General features: G+C 42.2%; 1 protein-coding gene across 1 annotated transcript in view; it reads right to left on the reverse strand.

The window, feature by feature from the left end:
* Positions 1 to 1,348: 1,348 nt before the first annotated feature.
* Positions 1,349 to 25,708, reverse strand: part of LOC147660704 (inter-alpha-trypsin inhibitor heavy chain H1-like) — a 120,913-nt gene continuing 96,553 nt past the window's right edge. The window contains exons 9-11 of the mRNA XM_086951525.1: positions 23,643 to 23,794; positions 13,657 to 13,759; positions 1,349 to 1,692 (exon numbers count right to left, since the gene is read on the reverse strand). Of these exons, the coding sequence (XP_086807651.1) occupies positions 1,617 to 1,692; positions 13,657 to 13,759; positions 23,643 to 23,794 (331 nt within the window). The 3' untranslated portion in view covers positions 1,349 to 1,616. The remainder of the gene's footprint in view (positions 1,693 to 13,656; positions 13,760 to 23,642; positions 23,795 to 25,708) is intronic.

The raw sequence follows: 25,708 nt of genomic DNA on the forward strand, positions 1-25,708 counted from the left end.
CACTTCTACATTCCTTTGACTGCTACCTATAGAGTTTACTAATCTCCCTGTTACTACCAGTGCACTCCTTCAGTTACTCAGCCAGTCCCATGTACTTATCCAATCACTCTGCCAAAACACAGGCACTTATACAATCACCATGCACACACATTGCAGTACTCCAATCATCCAATCAGTACTCATGAAATTACCCAGGAACTAACTCTTGCACTTTTACAATCCTTTGAGTGCTATACAGTTTAGTGATCTCCATGTTACTACCTATGTACTCCTTCCATTACCCAGCCACTCCCATGTCCTAAGCCAATCACTCTGCCAAATCAAATCTTAATCACTTTTAAAATCACCATACACTCTCCCTGCAGTCGTGTAATCATCCAGTCAGTACCCATGTACTCCTACAATAACACAGGCAGTAGCACATGCAGACTGTGCATTACTCATGTAGTCCAGCCATCTCCCTGTCACTACCCATGCACTATTGGAATCAATCATGCTCTAGACATGTACTCTAGCAATAACCCAGATGTTAGCATACAGTTATTTCTCTTTTTTAACCAAATAAGGTAGCTTTGAAGGGAACTAATTTTTTTCTTCTTTTTTGTACAGTGTCAAAATGTCATTCCAACAGAATTTTTTTTTTAGCGGTGATGATTTCTCGCTGCTGAACATATAGCGTCAACTGCACATCATAAAATGACATTTTATTTTATACAATGTTGTTTGAGCGTCGCAAAGTCTGCACAAATATCCGGACCGCGAAATGCAGAGGTTGAGCCTCCAGAAGTACTGGGACCAGCTCCCTGGTCAGTTTGTGTGCCCTCTTGAGCTTGTCGCAATTGTTCTTGTGCAAGTTGTCTCGGATGTATTGTCTGTAGATGCTTATACATACTGGAAGTCACATAGGAGTATTTCTTCTCGCTGCCTCTTGATAGAACTTATTTGAGAAACATAAAAGAGGTCAACTAGATCTTGATAAATTAATAGCGAGGAAGGAATTATCTTCTTGGACAGTAGTATTCATTCTGGTGTTGTTATTGGTTTTGTGCTATGACTTCAGTGACAAAGTAATGAAACAAACGAAATCCAATATATTGTATCAATATAAACAGATTCATAGCAAAATATCTAGATCACAATATGTATTGCTAGAAATTTAATTTTTCACCTATGAACTTCAGAATTTTAATATATTGGTAAAGACTTTCTGCAAATGTGTAATTGAAACTGCGCAATAGTTTAACTGATCATGACCTAAAAAGACATTTCTCAGGCACAAAGTGATTTGTAGTAGATATACTTCTTTTGCATTTCCCCAAATATTACAGAACGTAGGAGACCAAGGACATATAATTTATTGGATGATTTATTTATTTAAGGAATTTCTATAGTGCCTTGAATAAGAGTACTTTTCATGTATCATGTATAGTTTAATTTAGAGCCAAATATGGCTTCTATGCAGCAATGTGGCAATATGGCATTCTGAATATATATATATGTGTGCTAGCTTGTGTCATACTAACACACTTTAAAAGGGCCACTGGATGACAACACATAGAAGGCTTTCTTAAGCAAGTGACTGCAGTTCTTTGTCCTGGCAACGCTATCCTTTAACTCTACTGCACATCCACAGTCCAACAAGAAATGGTATCTGCTGGATCTGCATTTGTCTTGAAGTTCTTTTTCGTAGTCCTGAAAAAGACAGTGGGAAAATCAGTTTACTTAAAATAATATTACCTTTAAGCTGTGACTTACTTTTATTAAAACATTTACGTGTTTATATGTTTTTTTAATTAGCTTAGAAGTACCATGCAATGCATTGCTCCCATATATTTAAATTGGAAGGGCTAAGAGTACAGTTTAATTACAATGATAGAATATAAAGCACACATGGGACTTCCATTAAACATACAAATATGAAGCAATATTAACATCACTGAACAATTCACCCTTCTGTGAAGCAGAAGATAGTTCCAAGCAAAGGAATAAAGTGTAAAAAAAAAACAAAAGAAAGAAACAAAACAAAGTTAGATACCTGCCAGCACAATGTTAAATAAACAGTACCATACAGAGAGACAAGAAATAAACGGATAGAGGACCAGTTTCATGACTAAAAAGTACCACATAAAAAGGGAAGATGTTGGACTTGGCCCTTTTTGGCTAAAGTTCCTTAAACTTTTTGCCTTCATCCTAGACCTTTTTCTGACTTTGTGTTGCCGACTTAGATGCTTTGGACACTTTGCCACTGCTGATCAGTGTCAAAGTGCAAGTGCTCCCTGTCTAAAGTGTTATGGTAATTGGTTGTCCATAATTGGTATGTTTGTCTTACTAGTAAAGTCCCTGGTAAAGTGCACTATGTTTGCCAGGGCGGGTAATGTAAATGCTACTAGTGGGCCTGCAGCACTAATTGTGTTACCCACACAAGTAGCCCTAAAAAGAGTTCTCAGACCTGTAACTGCAGTGCCTGTCTGCAGTTTGTTAACTTCCTTGTTGTCCCGACAAGTACACCCACTTGCCAGGCCTTACCCTTCCCTTTTTATGCACATCAAACACCACTATAGTAGGTCCAAGGTTACCCATCTGGGCATGGTGCAGTGTATGGGGAAGGTAGGACATGCACTGAGGTGTGTACCATGTCCTGACAGTGAAATATTGCCAAATTCATTTTTCACTGTTGCAAGGCCATCTTTCCCATAGGACAGAATGGGGGATTGCTGTGTCACATGTTTCCAGCATATCTTCCCGTAGGCATAAGATGGAGAGATGGAGTTTAGTGTGCCTGAATTCAGAATTTATTAACAAGTCTTTTTGTAAAGATGGTTTTTAAATTGTCTGTTTAGAAACTATGCTTTTAGAAGTGGCTGGTTTCTTGTCTTGTGAAGTAGTGTGGCTCACTATTTAGAGGCGGCAGACCCGAGAGCAGAGGACGGCCCGGGACCAGGGTTCGATTCCCGGCGCGGCAGGTTTCTGGACCAGGGTCAGCGGACTCGATAATTCTCTCGATAATTCTCTCGCCTCGGTGCCCACTCTGATCAGCGATCACACTCTGCAACTCTGGGTATTAGCTTGCCTCATCTTCACTAACGATTTAGAAAAGGGGGTGGTGATGAACAGAGTGTCTGAGTTAAACAGACCACTCTTACCCAGTCCAAAGATCAGGGCTTGATCCATCACCGTTATTTATCTCACTGCCCCATCCCAGCTCAGAACCTGGCTATATGCAAATCAGTCTGTCCTGGCCCAGTGCATCATGGGAACAGGGCAGACTAAACTACCAAGCCAATTCTTCACCAGAAAGGAGACAAGCTACCGGGGACCGGTTTCTGGCATTTCAGCCTTCTTCGGCCCGGCTTGCTTGAATCCTGATGGAGCAGTGAGAAAGGGACTCATGTCTGAGTATACCCTGCCACACCTATAGTGGCCAAAAACGATTTAGAAAAGGGGGTGGTGATGAACAGAGTGTCTGAGTTAAACAGACCACTCTTACCCAGTCCAAAGATCAGGGCTTGATCCATCACCGTTATTTATCTCACTGCCCCATCCCAGCTCAGAACCTGGCTATATGCAAATCAGTCTGTCCCTGGCCCAGTGCATCATGGGAACAGGGCAGACTAAACTACCAAGCCAATTCTTCACCAGAAAGGAGACAAGCTACCGGGGACCGGTTTCTGGCATTTCAGCCTTCTTCGGCCCGGCTTGCTTGAATCCTGATGGAGCAGTGAGAAAGGGACTCATGTCTGAGTATACCCTGCCACACCTATAGTGGCCAAAAACGATTAGGAAAAGGGGGTGGTGATGAACAGAGTGTCTGAGTTAAACAGACCACTCTTACCCAGTCCAAAGATCAGGGCTTGATCCATCACCGTTATTTATCTCACTGCCCCATCCCAGCTCAGAACCTGGCTATATGCAAATCAGTCTGTCCCTGGCCCAGTGCATCATGGGAACAGGGCAGACTAAACTACCAAGCCAATTCTTCACCAGAAAGGAGACAAGCTAGCGTGGAAGGGTATTCTCAGATGTGAGACCCTTGCTCATTGCACCATCAGGATTCAAGCAAACCGGGCCGAAGACGGCTGTAATGCCAGAAACCGGTCCCCGGGAGCTTGTTTCCTTCCCAGTGTAAGAATTGGCTTTTGTAGTTTGGTTTGCCCTGTTCCCATCATGCACTGGGACAGGAACAGACTAATTTGCATACAGCCAGGTTCTGAAACTGGGATGGTGCAGTGAGCTAAAAAACGGTGTTGGATCTAGCCCTGATCTCTTGACTGGGTGAGAGCTTTCTGCTTAATTCAGAGATTCTGTCCCTCACCACCCCTTGTTGTAAATATTTTTGTCCACCCTAAGCGTGGAAGGGTATTCTCAGATGTGAGACCCTTGCTCATTGCACCATCAGGATTCAAGCAAACCGGGCCGAAGACGGCTGTAATGCCAGAAACCGGCCCCCGGGAGCTTGTTTCCTTCCCAGTGTAAGAATTGGCTTTTGTAGTTTGGTTTGCCCTGTTCCCATCATGCACTGGGACAGGAACAGACTAATTTGCATACAGCCAGGTTCTGAAACTGGGATGGTGCAGTGAGCTAAAAAACGGTGTTGGATCTAGCCCTGATCTCTTGACTGGGTGAGAGCTTTCTGCTTAATTCAGAGACTCTGTCCCTCACCACCCCTTGTTGTAAATATTTTTGTCCACCCTAAGCGTGGAAGGGTATTCTCAGATGTGAGACCCTTGCTCATTGCACCATCAGGATTCAAGCAAACCGGGCCGAAGACGGCTGTAATGCCAGAAACCGGTCCCCGGGAGCTTGTTTCCTTCCCAGTGTAAGAATTGGCTTTTGTAGTTTGGTTTGCCCTGTTCCCATCATGCACTGGGACAGGAACAGACTAATTTGCATACAGCCAGGTTCTGAAACTGGGATGGTGCAGTGAGCTAAAAAACGGTGTTGGATCTAGCCCTGATCTCTTGACTGGGTGAGAGCTTTCTGCTTAATTCAGAGACTCTGTCCCTCACCACCCCTTGTTGTAAATATTTTTGTCCACCCTAAGCATGGAAGGGTATTCTCAGATGTGAGACCCTTGCTCATTGCACCATCAGGATTCAAGCAAACCGGGCCGAAGATGGCTGTAATGCCAGAAACCGGTCCCCGGGAGCTTGTTTCCTTCCCAGTGTAAGAATTGGCTTTTGTAGTTTGGTTTGCCCTGTTCCCATCATGCACTGGGACAGGAACAGACTAATTTGCATACAGCCAGGTTCTGAAACTGGGATGGTGCAGTGAGCTAAAAAATGGTGTTGGATCTAGCCCTGATCTCTTGACTGGGTGAGAGCTTTCTGCTTAATTCAGAGACTCTGTCCCTCACCACCCCTTGTTGTAAATATTTTTGTCCACCCTAAGCGTGGAAGGGTATTCTCAGATGTGAGACCCTTGCTCATTGCACCATCAGGATTCAAGCAAACCGGGCTGAAGACGGCTGTAATGCCAGAAACCGGTCCCCGGGAGCTTGTTTCCTTCCCAGTGTAAGAATTGGCTTTTGTAGTTTGGTTTGCCCTGTTCCCATCATGCACTGGGACAGGAACAGACTAATTTGCATACAGCCAGGTTCTGAAACTGGGATGGTGCAGTGAGCTAAAACACGGTGTTGGATCTAGCCCTGATCTCTTGACTGGGTGAGAGCTTTCTGCTTAATTCAGAGACTCTGTCCCTCACCACCCCTTGTTGTAAATATTTTTTCATCTTCACTAACGGCCCCACCAGACCGCCGGGGATGCCTGGTCTCACCCTGGAGATACCCATCAAGGGACCATCTCTCAGGGAAGCCAGGAAGGGTTTCGCAGCGGTCGAAGTGCCTTGGGACCCTCCGGGTAAGTAGTGCGCTATATAAATGCCTATACATTTACATTTACATTTGTCTTAATCATCCTCAGTGCCTCTGGATAGCTGCATTTGCTGTGGTGGGAGGAGCAGCTCTTTTGAGGCGAAGAGGGCTGTGCTGCTGCCACAAGAGAATGGCTCCACCTCCTGCGGAGTGTCTGAGGCCCAACCCTGACTATCAAAGAAAGAAGGTGTGCACTGGCAGGAAGACACTCAGGTCTGGTTTGGACCGGGCTCAGAGACCCCTTGACACAAAGACCTCAAAGGCATGTAGGGGTATAAATGTGAGAGGTGAAACCCCTGAACTGAAAACTGAACTCAAGCCTGAAAAAGGATTGAGACTACTTTGTGATCAAGAGGAACCTCTGCTAAAGAAGAACAGCTGAAGAGACTGAAGAGTAGGACTGCCGTGTTCTGGGGCTGGCCTGCAGTTTGCTGATTTGACTAAGGAGAGGACAAGGGCGTTGCTGTGTGCTGTGTCCCAATGCTTTAAAGGACTTTGCTGTGTGCTGTGTCCTGAAGTAACTTGTCTCCAAGGACCGAGAGGGGCTCGCTCCCTTTTGTGGAAACTCAGGAACATCAAAGTTTCCAAGTGTGTCTCAGCGATGCTGTGTGAGTGTGCTTCTTACAGCCTGAGACCTTTGTGAGAATTTCCCGTGACTATGTGGCCCAAAGCAGTCTTGCGCTCTGCTTCGATTCACAGCATAAACAGAAGTGCTGTGATCATTATCGCCATCGGCCCGGACCGTCATCCTAAGGGGGAGCCATGAGAAATCAGTGCTGCCGGCACAGGCCCACTTTTGCCAAGGAGAGACCTGTGAACCTTTACCATTGTGGGTCCAAGGTCCTTTGCCCAAGATCAATGGAGTTGCCCCGGGAGCTGATCAGCTGCGAGGCCGTCACCTGGTAGCCCAACTCTCACTGCAAGGAGCTGCCGACGACAACCCAAAGCCACACAGCATGATGCCCAAGCTGCGAGGAGAGGAGAGATAGACTGTACCCCCCAGGTAACACTCAGCGAGCGTTGTGTGTCGCCGCATGGGGCAGAGTGCGTAATACGAGAGACCGCTCTTGGCCTTTCCCATCTTTGTAGCATGAGCCTCCATCCAAGTTAATATCGCGGCCCTACTCGTGAGGAGTGGCAGTACAATGGTCAAATTGTGGAGCTGCACTTTCTTTCCTTCGGAACAGTATTGGGGGCATATTTTGGCCGCGAGTCAGCCAAGAGTGGCAAAGAGACCTTCACTAGCACCGCAATCGGTGCCAAACTGTATTATTACTTGCTTTTATGATCCACATTAGTATGTGCATTACAAACTGGATTATTACCTGCTTTTACGATCAGCATAAGTACTTGCATTGCGGACTGCATTATTACTTGCTTTTTGAACCACATTAGTACTTGCATTAAGGACTGTCTTATTTTCTACATTATGAACTGCATAGCATTGCATTAGGACTGCACTAGATCATCGTGAACTGCTCATTCATACCGCAAGAACCTACAAGTGATTGTTGGCCTAATAACCATTCCAGTGAAATATTACGAATATGCATATGCTGGATATTTTTATCGTTTGGTCTCATCGTATTTCTTCTTGATAAAGATACCACTATTTTACTAAATCAGTGTGGTGTTAATTTGTGGTGTTATCACTGTGTTACTGGGAGTGTGGTTGCAAATTTGCGCAAGGCTTATTCAGGGATGGGCCGCAGAGGGATGGTGTCACAAAGTAGTCTAATTTAAACGCTGGAAGTAAACCGGCTGGTCTCTTTCCAATCCACTAGAGAACAGTCGGTTATACTCTACAGCTACGCAATTATATGAGGAGAGGAGTGAATGAGAAATAGAGATGCATGTAAGGCGTAGTATTCTCGAACTATAAGCAAAACGAGTCCGCCCGTAGTTATAAGAAGGAGATTGCTAAAGAGTAATGGCATGTGACTGCATTTGATAGTGTCCAGTAATTACGTCTTGGATAACGATGCCTAATAAGATAGGTTTTGGGCTCTGCGATTATGCCCTGAAAAACGATTGTATAGGGATATGCAGGAGACACGGCAAGGAAGATAGATATACTCTAGCAAGTAGCGATGCGTATATACTAATACTCTCGAAAAGCATCCACTGTAGGTTGTGCCACAACATGTCTAGATTAAAATAGAGGTTAAAAACATAAGATGTGTTTAATAAAAGACCTACGATATGAATATAGTTTCCCATAAAAATTGAATAATGGGAGTGATGGTATAGCAAGAAGAAATAAGACACTGTACCAGTGCATGATGTAGCGAAATAGAGAAAGATATGCCAGTATGGACCGAACAATATGTAACTTGGTTGTCTCATTTTATAGCACAGACATAAGGGACAATTGAATAAATCCCCTCTAAAGTGAACAAACCAGATATAAGAAGGTCAGACTGGGCGCGGTTTAATTCTTCCAAAAACCTAACATGAGAAGCCATCAAGATTAATGGTGAGCGGATGAATATTTATCGCACATAGGAATTAATAATTGCCAGTGAAGAGGAAACAATGTGACACATTATATTGTCCCTTTATAGGTGGTGGCTAATTAATATGACAGAATAATTTATAATAACAGTGCAAAAATAAACCGGATTGTGGTGATGAAAAAGTGCCTATTTGAATTCATTAACTAGGGTTAGTGTGATGATCCTTTATGATAATGCAAGACAATGAATAGGAGAACAGTTTAGATGACTAAACAGCTAAATGCTCTATATTCACAGTGGCCAAAATTAAGAATTGGTGATATACACCCCAACCCCCAGACAATAAAACAGGGAATTTATATGAAGTTGAAAGAAGCTTTTAATAAAGGTATATGTAGCAGACTCTTTCATTAAGCGTGAATGAGTGGGTAGGAGGACATAAGAGATAAAACCGAAATTCCCCCTAGCACAATAAGTTTAAGTTTCAGCCTAATTATGTGATACAACAGTGGACATGTGTTTTAAATGAAGGCAGTCCCCATGGAGCCCTAAATAGTGGATGAGTGTACCACAAAAGGATGCAGGTGTTAGTACTAGGAGTGCTACCCAAAGGAAAAAACTGTACTATGGGAGAGGAGAGAGGATGTTTGGGCTGGCAATAAGGTTATGTCAAACAAAGACGAGTATATGGGGATCAGTAGTGGTTGTAAATATGAGATGATAGCCCAGAATGGAAGGTACACTATAAATGATGGATGATGAAGTGATATAAGTGGGACTAGAAACAGTAAAAGAGAAGAGAGATCAACAGGCTTAAAATGTATGTGTAAATGTGCAATTCAATGTACCACAGTGATTTTGATTTTTTTTTTGTATTTACAGATTATTGTATTGGTTTTTAACTGTCCTGGGGAAGGTGGTGCGCATAGCAAAGTCCACCGTAACGCGTCGACAACAACCCTTTGTGGTTTTTTATACTAATGACTTTGTATATGTTTTTAAAATTGTGATGAATACTGGGACCATATCGTGTAAAGCATAAAAATGTGGTATATGTGTTAAACTCATCACAGTTAATAGATAAGCTGTCATAAAATATAGGCAAAGAGAAAAGTGTGCTCTAATTAACTGAATATATGATGTTTTAAATTGTTTTAATACATTGAATATAAAACGTACGTTCGGATGTGAAAAGTGTAATATCTCTTCTGAATCTAAGGCCCGATTCACAGAATGAACTTGAGACTCAATCCTAAACTTACTACTATTTTGGTATTCACAGAATGCACTTACTCATTTCGGTATTTACAGAAGTTAGTAGTCCTAACTGTAGGACTCCTAAATGCCTTCTGTGAATACCGAAAGTCTTAAAATTAGGATTTTTCTTAATTTAGTAGTAGTAAAGTTAGGACTCCTAACTTTAAGACTCCTAAATGCCTTCTGTGAATACCGAAAGTCTTAAAATTAGGATTTTTCTCTATTTAGTAGTAGTAAAGTTAGTGTTTCTACTTATACCCGTGTGGTGAGTAAATGTTGAAATATGGTAAGGATGATATCTAGTTAGAGGTGACTGGTTTACAAAGTATAAATTACTAAACCTGGAGAATATAGTGTGACACGCTTGAATATATAACTACCAAGGGAACATTTTTGTTTTAACGTTGCAAATACTTTACACATTGCCTTGGAGATAAGCCTGGCTGCTCGTGCCAAGCTACCGGAGGGTGAGCAGGAGTTATCTAAGAGTGTGTCCCTCCTTTCCCTTGACTAGAAGCAAGGGGCTCTATTTAGACTAAGGTACCTACCTCAGCCAACTAGAGACCCCCAGTTCAAACAGAAGAGAATAAACTAGGGTCAGTCATAACAAACAAAGTGAAGCATACTATGATTGTATGGAGGCAGGGACAGAGAAGGTTGAAAATGTCCAAACAAATAACTAACCAAGGAAGCTCAAATCTTTAGGAATATAAAATTACTTATTAATGTTAAGTTGGAGATAGTCCTCTACCAATTTGCCAGAGTGCCTTTCTTCACAAGCTAGATATTAGATTAACAGATATTGTTTTGTTTTGTCTGTTTTGTACATTTCAGTTTATCCTATTTAACAATATATATTTAGTTCACTTTGGGTGTATATATGTAAAAACATATACTGACAAGTGGGTTGAAAAGTTGTCATCCCTGCACAAACAGATGCTATCGCGGGGATCACAATTTCAAGTGGAGGGTAGTTTACTGCACCCACTAACTACCTGGTGCAATAAAGTCTTCTTCTTAAATGTCAGCGGATTAAATTTGCTTGAATGTGAAAGGGCAAAAGTCATGCTATGTAGGTGGAAATTCCATACTAATAACTCTGGAACTCAGGGCTGCTTCATTTTTTTGGTTGCAATTAATAGTGTATACTCCTCTCAGGGACTAGTAATTAGCACGGTTGGGTTAATTTGGACATTGGCAGAGAGGGTATGCCTTTGCGCCAGGGTACCCTCTCCGCCAAACCATCAGTCCAGCAGTCTGATTTAGAGGTGGGTGTATCCCCATATTTATGCCGTAGTAATATTTACTCCATCTGTGCAAACCTTCCTCTTACAGCCTGAGAGAGCAGGGGGGTGTTGGAGGTAAGCCAGCCTGCCATTCGCCCTATTTAGAGTAGATGACCAGATGGCTTTTTGTTTTATTGGTTCATCACCGCCAGGTATATCCTGGTGAGGAAGGACGGTAAAAAACAAAAAATGACCCCATTACCACAACATCATGGAGTAAAACTCCAAAGATATGGGGGACATTCTTATTTTTTTTTAAAACAACTACTACTTTGAGAGTTTATTATTCAAAAATAAAAACCTTTGGAAAAGTCGGACAGCTTTCCATCATATTTGATGAAGCAGTCTTTAAACCCTTTCCTATATCGACAGTTACTACTAGGATGGTGCTTGCTTCCAATCTACAGAGAAGTCTGCTGGGTTGGCAAACATCTCTAAATTTGGCAGGCAGAGTGAAGGCAGGATGGCAGATGTAAAGTCCTCCCTCATTCTGTCTGCCTTTGCTCTGTCCACCAAATACTGAGTCAGACTGAAATGTTCTTTGACCGTCATTTATTAAAATGATTAAAGTACTTTCAAGAAGTTGTTAACATGTTGGTACCACCCACTGTTTACCTCACAGGAGCTAGAAAAAAGTCACAGAAGATCAACTCACCAACTTCTTCAATGACACATCACCATCGGTATCCTCAGATGTCAACACCACATCAAGCAACCTCCACCAATGGATCGCTCACTGCGCGGACACCTTTGATCACCTCTAGGAAGTCACTGGCAAACAACACTTCAAGAATGCAAGCTGGTTCACCCAATGCTTCAAGAGTCCAGACACACCTGTAGATGGCTCAGCAGACCCCGGAGGCCCGCGCCGCCTTCAAAGCAGCCACCATTGCACACCAACATCTCATCAAAACCACAAGGAAATTGGCCCTCCAAGACAGAATCACCAACAATGCACACAATGGAAAAGAACTCTTCAGCATCATCAAGGGGTTCGCCAAACCCAACAGCAAGGCCACAGACGTCCCATCCTCCTAGGAACTCTACAACAGACTCAGCACCTTCTTTGACCACAAGATCAAGACTATTTATGACAACTTTGACACCCAGGATCACCCGGCCAGGCCAACAACCACTACAACCAACACCAACTCAGCCTTCGACCGACTGATCGGTCCCCACTTACCACGGACAACACCATAAAGATAATGAAAAGCATCCACTCTGGACCACCTTCAGACCCCTGTCCGCACCGCATCTTCCACAGAGCCGCCCCCGTTATCGCACTCGACCTATGCTGAACCATCAACTGCTCTCTCAAGACCACCATGTTCGCTGATGACTGGAAACATGCCGAGATCAACATCCCCCATGAATAAACCCTCCGCGGACCCAAAGTAGAGCAACAACTTCAGGCCCATCTCCCTGCTCCTCTTAGCAGTCAAAGTCATCAAAAAAGTCATCAATGCCAAGCTCTCCAACTTTATTGAAATCAACCACGACCTGGACATCTCCCAATCCAGATTCTGAAGCGATCATAGCACTGAGACCGCCCTATTTGCAGCCACTGATGCCATCCACTCGTCCTCAGCCCCACCCTCTTCAATATCTACCTGGCCACCCTTGCAGCCATCCTCAGGAACCAGTGGCTCAACATCATCACCTATGCCCAAGACACCCAATTGATCCTCGCCCTCACAAAAGAACCCACAGTCACCAGGAATAACTTCCATGAAGGAATGACAGCCATCACCACCTGGATGAAGGACAGCTGCCTGAAGCTCAACTCAGACAAGACAGAAGACTTCATCCGGGGCCCCTCCCACTCTGCTTGGAACAACTCCCGGTGACCCTCTGCTCTAGGAAGTCCCCCAACCCCCACAGACCAGACACAAAACTTCTGCATCATTCTGGACTCCTCGTCCAAATTAGGCAGACAGCTAAACACCCTCTCCTCCACCTGCTTCAACACACTCCTCCTGCTTCAAAAGACCTTCAGATGGATCCCCACTGAATCCAGGAAGACAGTCACCCATGCCCTCATCAGCAGCAGGCTCCACTAAGGCAACACACTCTAAGCCAGCATCGCCCAGACACTTCTCAGAAGACTCCAGAATGTCCAGAACAACACAGCAAGACTATCCCTCAACATCCACTGTCACAGCCACATCACTTAACACCTCTGTGACCTACACTGGCTCCCAGTCAACAGAAGAATAACCTTCAAACTCCACACCCACGCATACAAGGCCCTTCACAACGCCGGATCAGCATACCTGTATCATGGCCTCAAATCCCATGTATCCAACAAACACCTCCACTCCGCCCATCTTTCCCTGGCTACTGCCCCACGAAGTCTCAAGACCAGAACCAGAGGAATGTCCTTCTCCTACCTCGTCTCCAAGACACAGAACACCCTACCCATCCACCTTAGAAAATCGCCCTTGCTGACGCAATTCAGGAAGGACCTCAAGACCTGGCTCTTCGTATGATGTCAGCACTTAGTTTGACCCGCTGTGCACTCCCTCACAGTACCTTGAGACCCTCACGGGTGAGTAGCCGCTCTTTATAAACCTTGATTGATTGATTGATTGTTTGATTGACTAAGAGCTCATAGTCTAACCACATTAAAAAGTCAAACAAGTCCAATACATCATGGGGGCATTGCAATTGAACTTGTTCTGCAGACATTGATGTTCATAGTTGAGCCCTGACAGTACCAAAGAACCTTTGGCTACTATGGTACACTCTCTATAATGTGCTCTGTTTTAGAATCATGTGCTCTTACTTGGTTGCTTTCATTTCTTGCCCATCAACCGACAGCAGTTTTTCCGTCGCAGTCGGCTTTTCTCCCAAACTTGACACAAAACTTGTGTTAACGTAGAATCGACCTTGATAAGGAAAAAACAGAATTATCTGAATATGATTTCTCGAAATGATGCAATATGATTCTGAATATGAGGAAAGTGTAAGGTTGCTAATACAATCTGTAAAACCCAGCCACCCAACAACATATCAATTCAAACTTTTGTCTCAGTTTTTAAGGTTTATTGAGAACCACACTTCTGAACGTCAGTACAATTAAATGTATTGAGATGCAAGATTGAGGGGACTTATCATGTTATGTGCATGAAGTCTGTTTTTTATACAAATCGCTATGCCCTCCCAACAACTCTGACATCAACTTTTTTGTTGTACTTTTCTATTGGACTTGAAGGTTTATCCATGGATGCCCTTTATAATGTTACTGTCCATAGCTGCCCACGTTCCAGGTCGTTCAGACTTTGGAAGGAAATCTATGTGAGCATCTTGGGCTAGTCAGCTACATTAGGGTGATAGTATGTTATTTCTTCTCCTTTTCTAGAGCAAGGTATTTTACAACCATCAGTCATTTCACTCCGTGTCTAGGGAATTATATTTGTGAATGTTGTGGGGTGCATCAGAGTTTGGAAACATGTTGATGGCGACTCTTGTTCTAGGGCCTGATCAAGAGGTTTCAGGTAATGTTGTGTTCTGGATTATTCAGGGACTTCTGAATCACAGGAGAAGAAAGAGTGATTTAATTCCCTTGGCGCACAGTTGAACATGGTTGTGCCTTTTTTTAATTTCTTCAGAGTGTAATTCATAGATTGGATACTATGCAGACAGATTCCCCTTGTCCACCGCAGTAATATTGGTGCATGTAGCACTCATGTTATCAGATACTCAGGTGTTAAACCTTTGAGATCGTGTATACCAAGATATTGAAGGAAAATAATCATACTATTATCCACTTCTGTGCCAAAATATGCCCACCTAGAAAAAGTAGCTTTAGAAGAATTGTTCACACACTCTTTAAAGACATTCAGAAGTTCAAAAATGTGACAACTCTAGTGCTCATCTAAAGATGCAAAGTAGCCAGAAGGTAAGTAGATTTAAAGGATTTATTTAGGAGCGACATAGTACAACCAGTTCAGGAAACCAGTACGTCTAACTGCCGTTCTGTGGTTCCAGAACCTAGAACTGCAGTTATATGATGCATGTACAAAGGTCCATGAATGTGATGAAGAAATTGCAGAACAAGGATACAGGAAGAATATAAAACATCTCACTGCAAAAATATAAAATGAAAAAGAAAGACAAAAACAAAAGGAAACAAAAAAAAACAGAAATGATGTGTCACATAGAAACATACCTAACAGGTAAGAACAGCTTCAATTGTTTAATTTGGCTCAGAGTCATCAAGACATATACCTTGCAGGAAAACACCTAGTTCTATTGTTCACTTCGACTCTGGAGGCCACGGTTTGACCAAAATTGGTTTGACCACCCTTGGATTCTGTACAGTTATTCAACAGAGTCTTGCTCTCACAGACCTTACTATGCTCTGAGAATCTGCATTTGACAACTCTTCTCACATTCCACACTTTGCCATCTTGTGTAACAACACTGTATTTGCAAACCTTAACAACCTCAATAGGATGGCCGAATTTGGAATCACCTTTCACCATGAAATCAGGTTTCCTGATTCTAACCAAATGATCCAACAGCAAAATCAGGAATTCTCACGTTCATTTTTTCATTAAACAGCTCTTTCATTTTATCTTGCTTATCTTTCACAAGTCTTGCAATAACATCTAACTCAATGTCATCAATGGTTTTACTAGTATTCTTTATCCACCAAGGACAAATATCTGATACAGGTTCCCTTCATTTCAAAAGTCTAAAGAGACTCACCCCAGTGACAGAGTGAGGCGTGATGCGATACATCCACAATTGTTTCCTCAACACTTCCCTCCAAGGTCCACTGGACTTATTAGCCAACTCTATTCCCTCCTTAAGAACTCAGTTGAACCGTTCAACTTGCCCATTTTCCCTAGGCACGTAAAGGGAAGTGGTTACATGTCTGATACCACATTTACAGAAAAACTCCTCCATTTCCTGTGATGTGAATTGCACACAATTGTCCGTAATTAAAACTTCAGGAGAACCTTCTAGAGTAAAAATGTCCTTGAAAAATGTAATAACAACCAGAGATGTGGCATTGGCTACAAACTTGACTTCCGGCCATTTAGAGTGATAGTCCACTAATACTAGAGCAAAACGGGCACCAGAAGGTAACCGAATAAAAGAGCCGGAAATATCAAAAGCCACTTTTTGCCAGGGAGATTTGGGCGAAGTTACGGGCTTGAGGGGGACAGAAAAAACTCTAAGCATTTTATCGCTATTGATGCAGCCAGAGCATTCCCTAACCGTCCTGTCGACCATTTTGTCGATGCTAGACCACCAAAAATTAGGTCTAATGAGACATTTCATGGAGGACATTCCTAAATATCCCTCAAGAGCAAGATGTATTCTGCATAGTCATCGGAGGAATAATCTTGCCACATTTGAACAGTAGATTACCTTCTTCTTGGATCTCATCTGAGACTCGACAATTTGGAGCAATCTCAGAAGTGACAGACTTCTCTTTGGGCCAACCCTTCCTCAAGCACTCACTAATCAACTGACACAAAGCATCATTATTATTTTCTTTCATCCAGTCACTCTCGAATAACCCCAGAAACTCACTGGAAGCAACATCTTCGATAGTGGCAACCATATCTAATTCGTGCTCATTGTGAGAATCATAATTCTCAGAGCAGGGCAACATAGACTAACAGTCAGCAGTGACGTTGCTTTTACTGGGAACATACTCCACTTCAAAGTTGTATTCTTGCAACCTAGAAGTGAGTCTAGCAATGCGTGCTGTGGAATTCCATCCTTCCCCAGGAGATAAAAAACCAATGAGAGGCTTGTGATCGGTCATGAGCAGAAACCTTCTACCCCATACATAGTTGCGGAAGTGTTGAATGGCCCAAATACAAGCCAGTAGTTCCTTTTCAATCACAGCATATCTTCTCTCAGTTACCGAGAGAGTTCTAGACGCAAATGCAATACACCAGTCTTCCTTGCCAAAACTTTGACTTAGCACACTGTCTAATCGTACACACTTGCATCAACTGTAATGATATACTTTTTGTTCAAGCAAAAAGATTTGACAGTGGAAGCATAAACTATTTCATTCTTAATCTGCTGGAAAGCTGTCTCTTGTCTTTCTGACCAGACAAATTCAGTGGATTTCCTGGTCAACTTTCAGAGAGGTTCCATTTTAGTGGCAACATTCTGTATGAATTTGCTATAGTATTCAGATAACCCAGCAAAAGAGAGGAGTTTCTCCCTATTATCAGGTGAAGGTGCTTTGATAATAGCATCCACTAAGGATTTTTTGGGTACAACCCCATCACCAGACATAGTATGAGCAAGTTACTCGACAGATTTACAAAAAAAATGTACACTTCCCTGCTTTAAGGGTCAAACCACATTTCTCTAATCTCTCACATACTTCCTTGACATGACAAAAATGATCCTCATTGTCTTTAGAAAAATTAAGAATGTCATCCTGTAAACATTTAACAAAATTGTTAACATCTTTGAATATATGATGCATTGCCCTTTGAAAAACGGATGCTGCTGAGGCTAAGCCAAAGGGCATTCTATTAAATCGAAACAAACTGTTAGGTGTAATAAAAGCAGTAAATAGTTTAGAATCTTCAGTGAGTTCAATTTCATGGTACGCTGAATGGAGATCAAAAGTGGAGAAAATAAATGCACCGTCCAACATACACTCTGTCTATTTGATGTTAGGTAGGGGATGACAATCAACTACTAAATTAGTATTCAATGCTCTCATGTCAACATAGAGTTCAAACTCTTATCAGGTTTAGGGGCTGAAACAATGGGAAAATCCCACTCAGATGACTCGATCTCTCCGATGATACAGCCTTCAATCATGTCAACCAACATACCCTTTAATTCTTCTCTCACGCTGATAGGAACACCTCTACATTTTTGCTTAATCTGTACCAAACCTTCTTTGACATTAATTTTGTGGCTGAATCCAATCAGTCTTCCAAGTTTATCAGAAAAAACATTTTGAGATAGAGCTCCGTAAAATCAGTACTAGTGGAGCACTCAGTAAGAATGGACACAGGTTCCTTCTTCCTAGGATTCAAAATCATGCCAGGTTTGGCTTGATCACCCAATCCTGAGACATTTACTCCCTTAACAACCACATATACCTTAATGAGAGCTGTTCTTTTTTTAATTCGATTAGAAATTCTTTAAAACCTTTGAAGTCAATTTTGAATCCATCACAACTCGGGGCAATGATATCAGACTCACTGAGGGTATCTAAGTCTATTAAATCACCAAAAGACTTGATGCACTATTCCCTAGTAATTATGGTCCAAGGCGATCCAGAGTCTGCCATTAATTCAAGCTGTCTGCCCAAAATGTGCATTAGACATTTAGGAGGACCAATGTTATGTGCCATAGAATCATCAAAGAAACCACGAATGGAGACAACAATACCTGTTTCCAGATTACCTTGCGTATCATCATCATCACTTGGATAACGAGATATAGATGAATCTTTTCCTTTGGAATAATTAGTAGAAACACCTTTCTTCACATCTTGGAGAAATGTCCTAACCGCCCATACTCACTGCACTTTTTTCCAAACGCCGGATTATGTGGAAAAGATACAACATATCCTGGATTACCACATCTGAAACAATGGAAACCTTTGGAATTGTTCGTATAGTTTGAAAAGTTTTTAGAGGTTCCAGGAGTAGTACTATTAACATCTCCAGTTATAATGGTGTTCGCGTCTTTGTTGAGAGACTTCATCCACTTCTCTGACTGCTCTAAGGCTTTTGCTGTACTAATAGCAGTCTCTAAAATAGGATCACCCATTATCCATAACTGCTCCTGCACTTTTTTACTTCTGACATGAACTATAATTTGGGCCCTGATCATTTCATCAGTGATCAAACCAAAGTTGCAATGTAAGGACAAAGCACGCAGGGCTGTAAGAAATTAATCATAACTCTCTCCCTCTTTTTGAGCCCTAGTAAAAAATTTAAATCTATTAAGAACAACACTGGTAGTGGGTTTAAAACGGTTCTCAATACGTAAAGTGGCCGCATCATATGCATTGTAATAACCCCCGATCTAACAGGAGGTAAAGGTCTATAAACAACTTGACCTACGGAACCTAAGAAATGGAGGACATTTTTTTTCTTCCTTTCAGCTGACTTTCATACTCCATCTATTGCTTTCAAATAAGCGATAAACTCCTCCTTACATCTGGTCCACGGAATGGGAGGTCCTCCTTTGTTTCGTAAAAACTTGCAGGGTGGATCAAACTGCATTACAGTAGCAGTGGTAATAATAATTGAGGATTGAGGAGAACATTTAATAACTGTTGTAAGAAGTTTAAATGAAATGAAAGGTGTAGTCTTGTTAAAAAAAACGAGAAGAAAGAAGAAGAATTGAAGCTTGTGCACAAAATTGTCAGAGAGCGCCAAAAATACCAAGTATGTCTATCAGGTGTGCCTGTCACTGTGAATCAACAGGCTATGCTGCAGGAAATAACCAGCCAAGTAACACACAAAAGTGTCAGTGTGTGCCTGTCACCATCAATCAACAGGCTTTTCCTACCTGGATGAAGAAACAATATTTGTAGGTGTGCTTTTCACCGTGGGCATCTCTGTAGTTGTCAATCAATCAATCAATCAGGGATTTATAGAGCGCACTATATACCCGTGATGGTCCCAAGGTGCTGGGGGTGGGGGGCAGCTCTGAATCAGTCAAAGAGCCAGGTCTTGAGGTTCTTCCTGAATGTGTGCAGGGTTGGGGAACTTCTGATGTTCACAGGGCGCTCATTCCAGGTCTTTGCTGCGATGTGGAAGAAGGCTCTCCCACCTGTTCTGTTTCTGCGGATGCGTGGGACTTCTGCCAGGGCAAGTTTGGCGGAGCAGAGGTTCCTCTTGGGTACGTGGAAGGATAATCTCTCATTGAGGTATTTGGGTCCAATGTTGTTGAGTGATTTGTAGGCATGGGTGAGGAGTGTGAAGGTGACTCTCTTCTCAACGGGGAGCCAGTGGAGGTCTCATAGGTGTTGGGTCAGATGTTTGTGACGGGGAGTCCCGAGGATGAGTCTGGCTGTGGCATTCTGGATGTTTGGAGTTTATGTAAAAGGGTTCTGTTGATGCTGGCGTATAGGGCATTGCTGTAGCCCAGTCTGATGGTTATCAGTGAGTGGGGGACGGTTCTTCTGCAGTCAGGGGTGTCCATTTGGAAGTATTACGGAGGATGCGGAGTCGACGGCGTTGATCTTGCAGTTCATGGAGAGGGAGGATTCGCGGATGATTCTGAGGTTTTGTTTATGGTCTGTGGGGGTGGGCGGGCTCCTGAAGATGGCTGGCCACCAGTTGTTGTCCCAGGCGCAGGGTCCAAGGATGAGGACCTCGGTCTTCTCAGAGTTCAGCTTCAGACAGCTGTCCTTCATCCAGACTGCCACATTCTTCAATCCTTCCTGGAAACAGAGTCTGGTGTTTTCGGGCTTCTTCGTGAGTGAGCTGGGTGTCATCAGTGTAGGAAATAATGCTGAGCCCATGTCATCTGATGAAGGTGGCAAGGGGGGGCCATGTAGATGTTGAAGAGCGTGGGGCTGAGAGATGATCCTTGGGGTACTCCGCAGTTGATATCGGTGGGTTCCGAGAGGAAGGGAGGGAGTCTGATCCTCTGGGTTCTGCTGGTGAGAAAGGATTAAATCCAGTAGAGGGCAATTCCTTGTATCCCTGCGTAGTGAAGTCTGGCTGCAAGTATGGGGTGTAAGGCAGTATCGAAGTCTGGGGAGAGGTCCAGAAGGATGATGGCTGAAGTGTGTCCCCGGTCGACTAGCATGCACATGTCGTCAGTGGTGGCAAGGAGGGCGGCCTCGGTGCTGTTGTTTCTGTGGAATCCAGACTGGGAGGCATCAGGATGGAGTTCGCTTCGATGAAGGTGGTCAGTTGGGCGTTCACAAGTCTCTCGGTTACTTTGGCTGCGAAGGGGAGGAGAGAATGTTGACAGAGACCTTTTTCTCACTGTACCCAACCAAGGGCATCCCAACTGTCCCAGGCTATTGCTGCAGAATGTATCAATGTAACTGCTTGAATAAACTGTGAGAATGACCAAAATTTAAATGGATTACCATCATGAGAGAATCTTCTTATGTATTCTGTAGTAAAATGTTTCTTCATACGTGTTCCATATTCGTTCATATCCTGAGAATCATGTATTCGTGTACATTGTATGAATGTCTTTGTCTATAGTCCTATATAAGGACATGTGGTTTACGGTATTGGGGCGACTATTTCCTCTGCCTTTAGAGGTGGATATATACCATAATTAACTTGAACTATACTTATTCTATACTTATGATTTGTATGCTTTGCTCCTAAATTTACGTATGACATTTCCCATCTAACCTTCCTATTAATTCTTTATATACAGTTAGCTTTGTCTGTCCTTCTTACAAGAATCTTTGAGCATCTGCAATCAAACTCAGTGAAATCGAAATAGTGCCTACTACAGCCGGGGTGCAGCAGAGTCTGTATAAGGACTACTACGCTCCTGGTCCTAGCCGATGGCATGCCCCATGAGCTGTATTTTAGGATAAGCTAGCACACTGACAATAGTAACCAAAAATATTCAAATAACGAAAAAGAACATTCTTTATCTTATTCACATGTGCTGCTTTTCCTGTCACTTTCATCTTTAAAGTAATTTTGTTCAGAGACTCAGTGAACTTTTGACAAGATGGCTATCCCCAAGGGAGTTCTATTGGCTAGTGCATTGTTGGAGCTGATTTCTGTGCTTCTAAATTCAAAGGTTGCTGCATTGGAAGACTGTGCCAAGTGTGACAACACCTGCCTTTACAGAATTCCAGAGAAGGCAGAGAGCGAAGATACCATTAGGTTCCTGGTGAATTTAATTTCAAAACTGCTGGGAATTCCTCTCCAGATGCCAATGAAATTCCAAAGGGCCACATGATTAGAGTGTGAAACCGATTTATGAAAAATGTCCCTTGCCTGATTATCATCTTCCTTATGTCTCATCAAAACGTAGCTCATACTACAAACAGTAATGAAGAATGGCCTGTCCACGCTGGGTGATGATCCTATACATCCTTCTGCAGACTTCTCCCATGGCACAAACATAAAGAGGAAAATGTTTCTGGCACTCTGACCAAAATTAAGAACAAAAGCTTCAAGGGACTCAGTTAAAGTTTAGTGAACAGGTTAGTTCATTACAATAGTTTGGAACAGCTTTACATGTGTCTCTTCACTCAGATTTAACATTCAAAAAGCCATTTTTTAAGCTGCTTCTCTTTTTTGTCTGTAGTTATATTTACTGCGTTACATCATCATTATACTTTAGTGAATGTTACGCTATGTACAAATCCTACCTTAGAGCATGTCCCATAGTCCGGGCTTGCAACAGGTTAGACTACTTCAGATAGGACTGGATTGAATCAGATCATCAAGGTGATTCTGTAGGATTGGGTCATGCCCAGATCTGCCTTCAGGCAGCCACTATTCTCTCTCAAATGCAGTCTTCCATTATTTGTGACTTGCTAACATGGCACCTTTTCTGCACGATGCTATCAACATGTTGCTCTCTTCTGGTCAAATATCTATGGCCCTATAAGCAACATTCTCTATTATGTAGGGGATCTGATTCCATGGGCATAATGACGCTGAAGGTACCTCTTCACGCAAACCTGGGAGTCCTGTTGATGCCATGTAACACGTCAAGTTATGACATATTGTTTTCAAGATGACTGCATAAGCCTGGGTTTTGCTCTGTACTCAGCCTCTTGCGCTATGTTGCTTCCTGATCATGGTGTTCCCAGGAGAGACTATCAACTACGAACCAGACCTTACCATCCTCCCCAACTGGTAACTTTTCAGGAATTGACATTCTGGTGCAGGGTCTGCCTTTACCGATGTCTTCCGGTGCAACAACCTCAACAGTTGGGTTATGGGCATGGCCTGATTCCGCTGTTCATGAAATTAGAGCATGCTATGCCACCCCCTGTTAAATGGTCATTAGGGCCACTTCATGCAAGGACCCCTGAGATAAACAAACACTGTGTTTGCATTTCCATATTTATTTGATGGAAAATGTAGGCTCCACTCTGTCCGCACAAATTATGTGCACAATGGGCGAAGCCATGTGGAGTGGCTCGTATTGCAGGACTCAAATCCTTCTCAACTGGAATTTTTGGCTGCACAATCGCAGAAAGAAGTTAGAGAGTAGAGACTGTGTCAAAATACTGAGTCTTTAGAAGTATAAAACAACGGTTCAAGTCTTCCAAGATAGAAATCAATTCCATCTCTACCGATAAGGCACAGAAACCCCTAGTGAAATTAGGACAAATTAATTGTGAGCAAGGGGAAAAGTCTAGTAAACTGCTAGCGGTGAACCTTAAGGGGATGACAGGGACATATATTGGTAATCTGAAAGTCGGGCAACACCTAGTGGATCTAACCAAGATATTTACATCTTATTACATGGTCTTCTACATCTCTGAAATGGTTGACACCGGACCTCTGAAAGAGATGTTTCTTCCACCTCTCGGACGAAGTAGGATATACCCAATGCTACCTCCTTACTCCCTGCTAGCAAATTATGCCTGGATGGCAGCTTTTGCAGAACATTTTGCAATAAGGATGGACACTTTCTGACATCCCTGCTATACATCACATTCATAAGATACAGTATATTTGGTGTTCAAGTTATCTAAAGTTAGTACTTCTTATGAGCACAAGTGTAGCTCCACTTCAGCATGAATGTTTTTGTTGTTTGTCATAATAAAAAAAAGGTTTCAGTAAACCACAACATTTAATGCTTAGTACTTACCAAGCAGACCAGTAACTATATTTGAGAATTGGTGAACATCTGTCAAATGCAATCGAAGGTGGTGCTTTCCAGACCGCACATATGAAAGGTTAATTGTAACTTTTCCATCTGCTTTGATTACAAAACTCCTTTTCACAAATGAGATCTCCATGCTATAATCAAAGAAATCAAAGCATTGTAATTGGTCAAAAACATTGTACACTTCTAACTGAAGTTAATCATAATATTAAATTGTAACAATGGAAGCACTTCTTCTAGGTAGATCATGGACTAGTATTGATAATTCTATGAACGATTCATTAGTTGTGAATTAGACTGCGAGTTGTAAAATAGAGGATTTTACTTGTATATGAATATTTATTGATGATTTTGTAGGTACTTTCAATCTGGTCTGCACCGCCAATACTCCATCATTGCCTAATCATCGATGCATAACACAGCTATGGTACAGAACTCACAACAGGAAAGATTATTTTTTGTGGTTTGGGATATTTTGGTAATGGTTAAAGCTTTACATTTTGACATAGCTTACAGCTGCTATCATCATCACTGAATTTCTCTTCTCAGGCCCAGGAACTTGGATATATATTCTGCATTCTACTCATAGCAATGAAAACTATGGTTTATGAGGATGGTTTAGCTCTAAAATGACTCCAGTTCATGAAATGAGATCTGCAGCTACTATGGTGTTTCACACTTGAATACATATATTGTTGGCCTTATTGTCCTAAGAATGTTATATCCCTTAGCCATGTGAAAGTAGAAGAACACAGACTTTTCTTCTTTTCAATACTCCATGAATTATGCATATTCAAAAAAGAAATATGAGCATTGTGTGAAATACACTTCGACAGTCATCTGTGTCATAATAGTTTGTGAAGCATCCCATAAAGAACAAAATACAAAAAAAACAGCTTCTCAATGTATTTTCCAGGCACCTTTTAAAATCAACCTGTGACTGTAGCTACAAATTTCCTTGAGCCAGTCTACCATGTCTGAGCATTACTTGAAGACTTGGATGATTGGAATTTGCCCAACATTACATTCCCCTAAAAAATGTGCACGGTCTTAATTTAGAGCTGGCTAGGCATCCATTGTCAGTGAAGAGCATTTTGTAGATAGTCGTTCTGCTAGTGCAAAGTAAGCACTTTTAGCAAAGCTGAATGTCAGGTTAGCCCCAATGTTTTGGGGTCACCTCAACATTTCTTTGATTGTCAGACTTAAGCCTCAACACATGTGGGCTGAAAAAAGTGACCATGATTTGTAGTGAGCTTTCCCAAAGTACATAGGTGGAGCGGCATAATGTACTACCCACCCCTTTCATATCTAACATATATGCATAACATGTGTTAAACTGCATCAAATATGTGCGTTTTATAAATTATTTGTAGTGCCACTTGCATATTGATGTGAATTATAATAAATGTGATCACAATTAAAGGAATGTAGGCTTCCTTTAAAATGTAATTTGATAATATCCCTTATGATAACTGTATTCACTTAGAATCTGTTTAAATCTAATGTTGGCCTCATCTGTTACCAGGCTCAAGGCACCTGTTGCATTTTTAAGAAATGTTTTTCAAGTGTCTTGTTTTCCCCTTTATTTGCGGGGGTCTTTTCTATGTCCTTGTTAGCTTAGAATAGGTTCATTATCCATTGCATTAGACAAGCAGACCTCACTGATCCTTTAATTTAATTTTGACTTTGGATATGGAGTTTGGGACAGTGGGAGATGCCATCCTGTACCAGGAAGACCAGGCTGATCTTTCATCCAAGGTCATCCAGATAGTTGCTTTTTGATGGAAGCTGGAAAACTAGGAATGGAACTAGGGTGCTAGATGATAAGGAGAAGCCTTCTGGAAGCGTCTTTCATTCTTTAATTGTATGCTCTTAAGAATAGTAGCATCAAGAGCATAAATGTAAAATAGGCCATAATAGGAGACTATATTTGTCCTCTGTCCAGCCGGACAGGGTATTTTTTTTAACCACAATGAAAAAACTGATAAATGATTAAAGGCACAGTCCTGTACCTTACTCAGGAGAGACAAACAACATACAAGGAGAAA

Source organism: Lissotriton vulgaris, unplaced genomic scaffold (assembly GCF_964263255.1).
Source record: "Lissotriton vulgaris unplaced genomic scaffold, aLisVul1.2 SCAFFOLD_1187, whole genome shotgun sequence".
NCBI lineage: Eukaryota > Metazoa > Chordata > Amphibia > Caudata > Salamandridae > Lissotriton > Lissotriton vulgaris.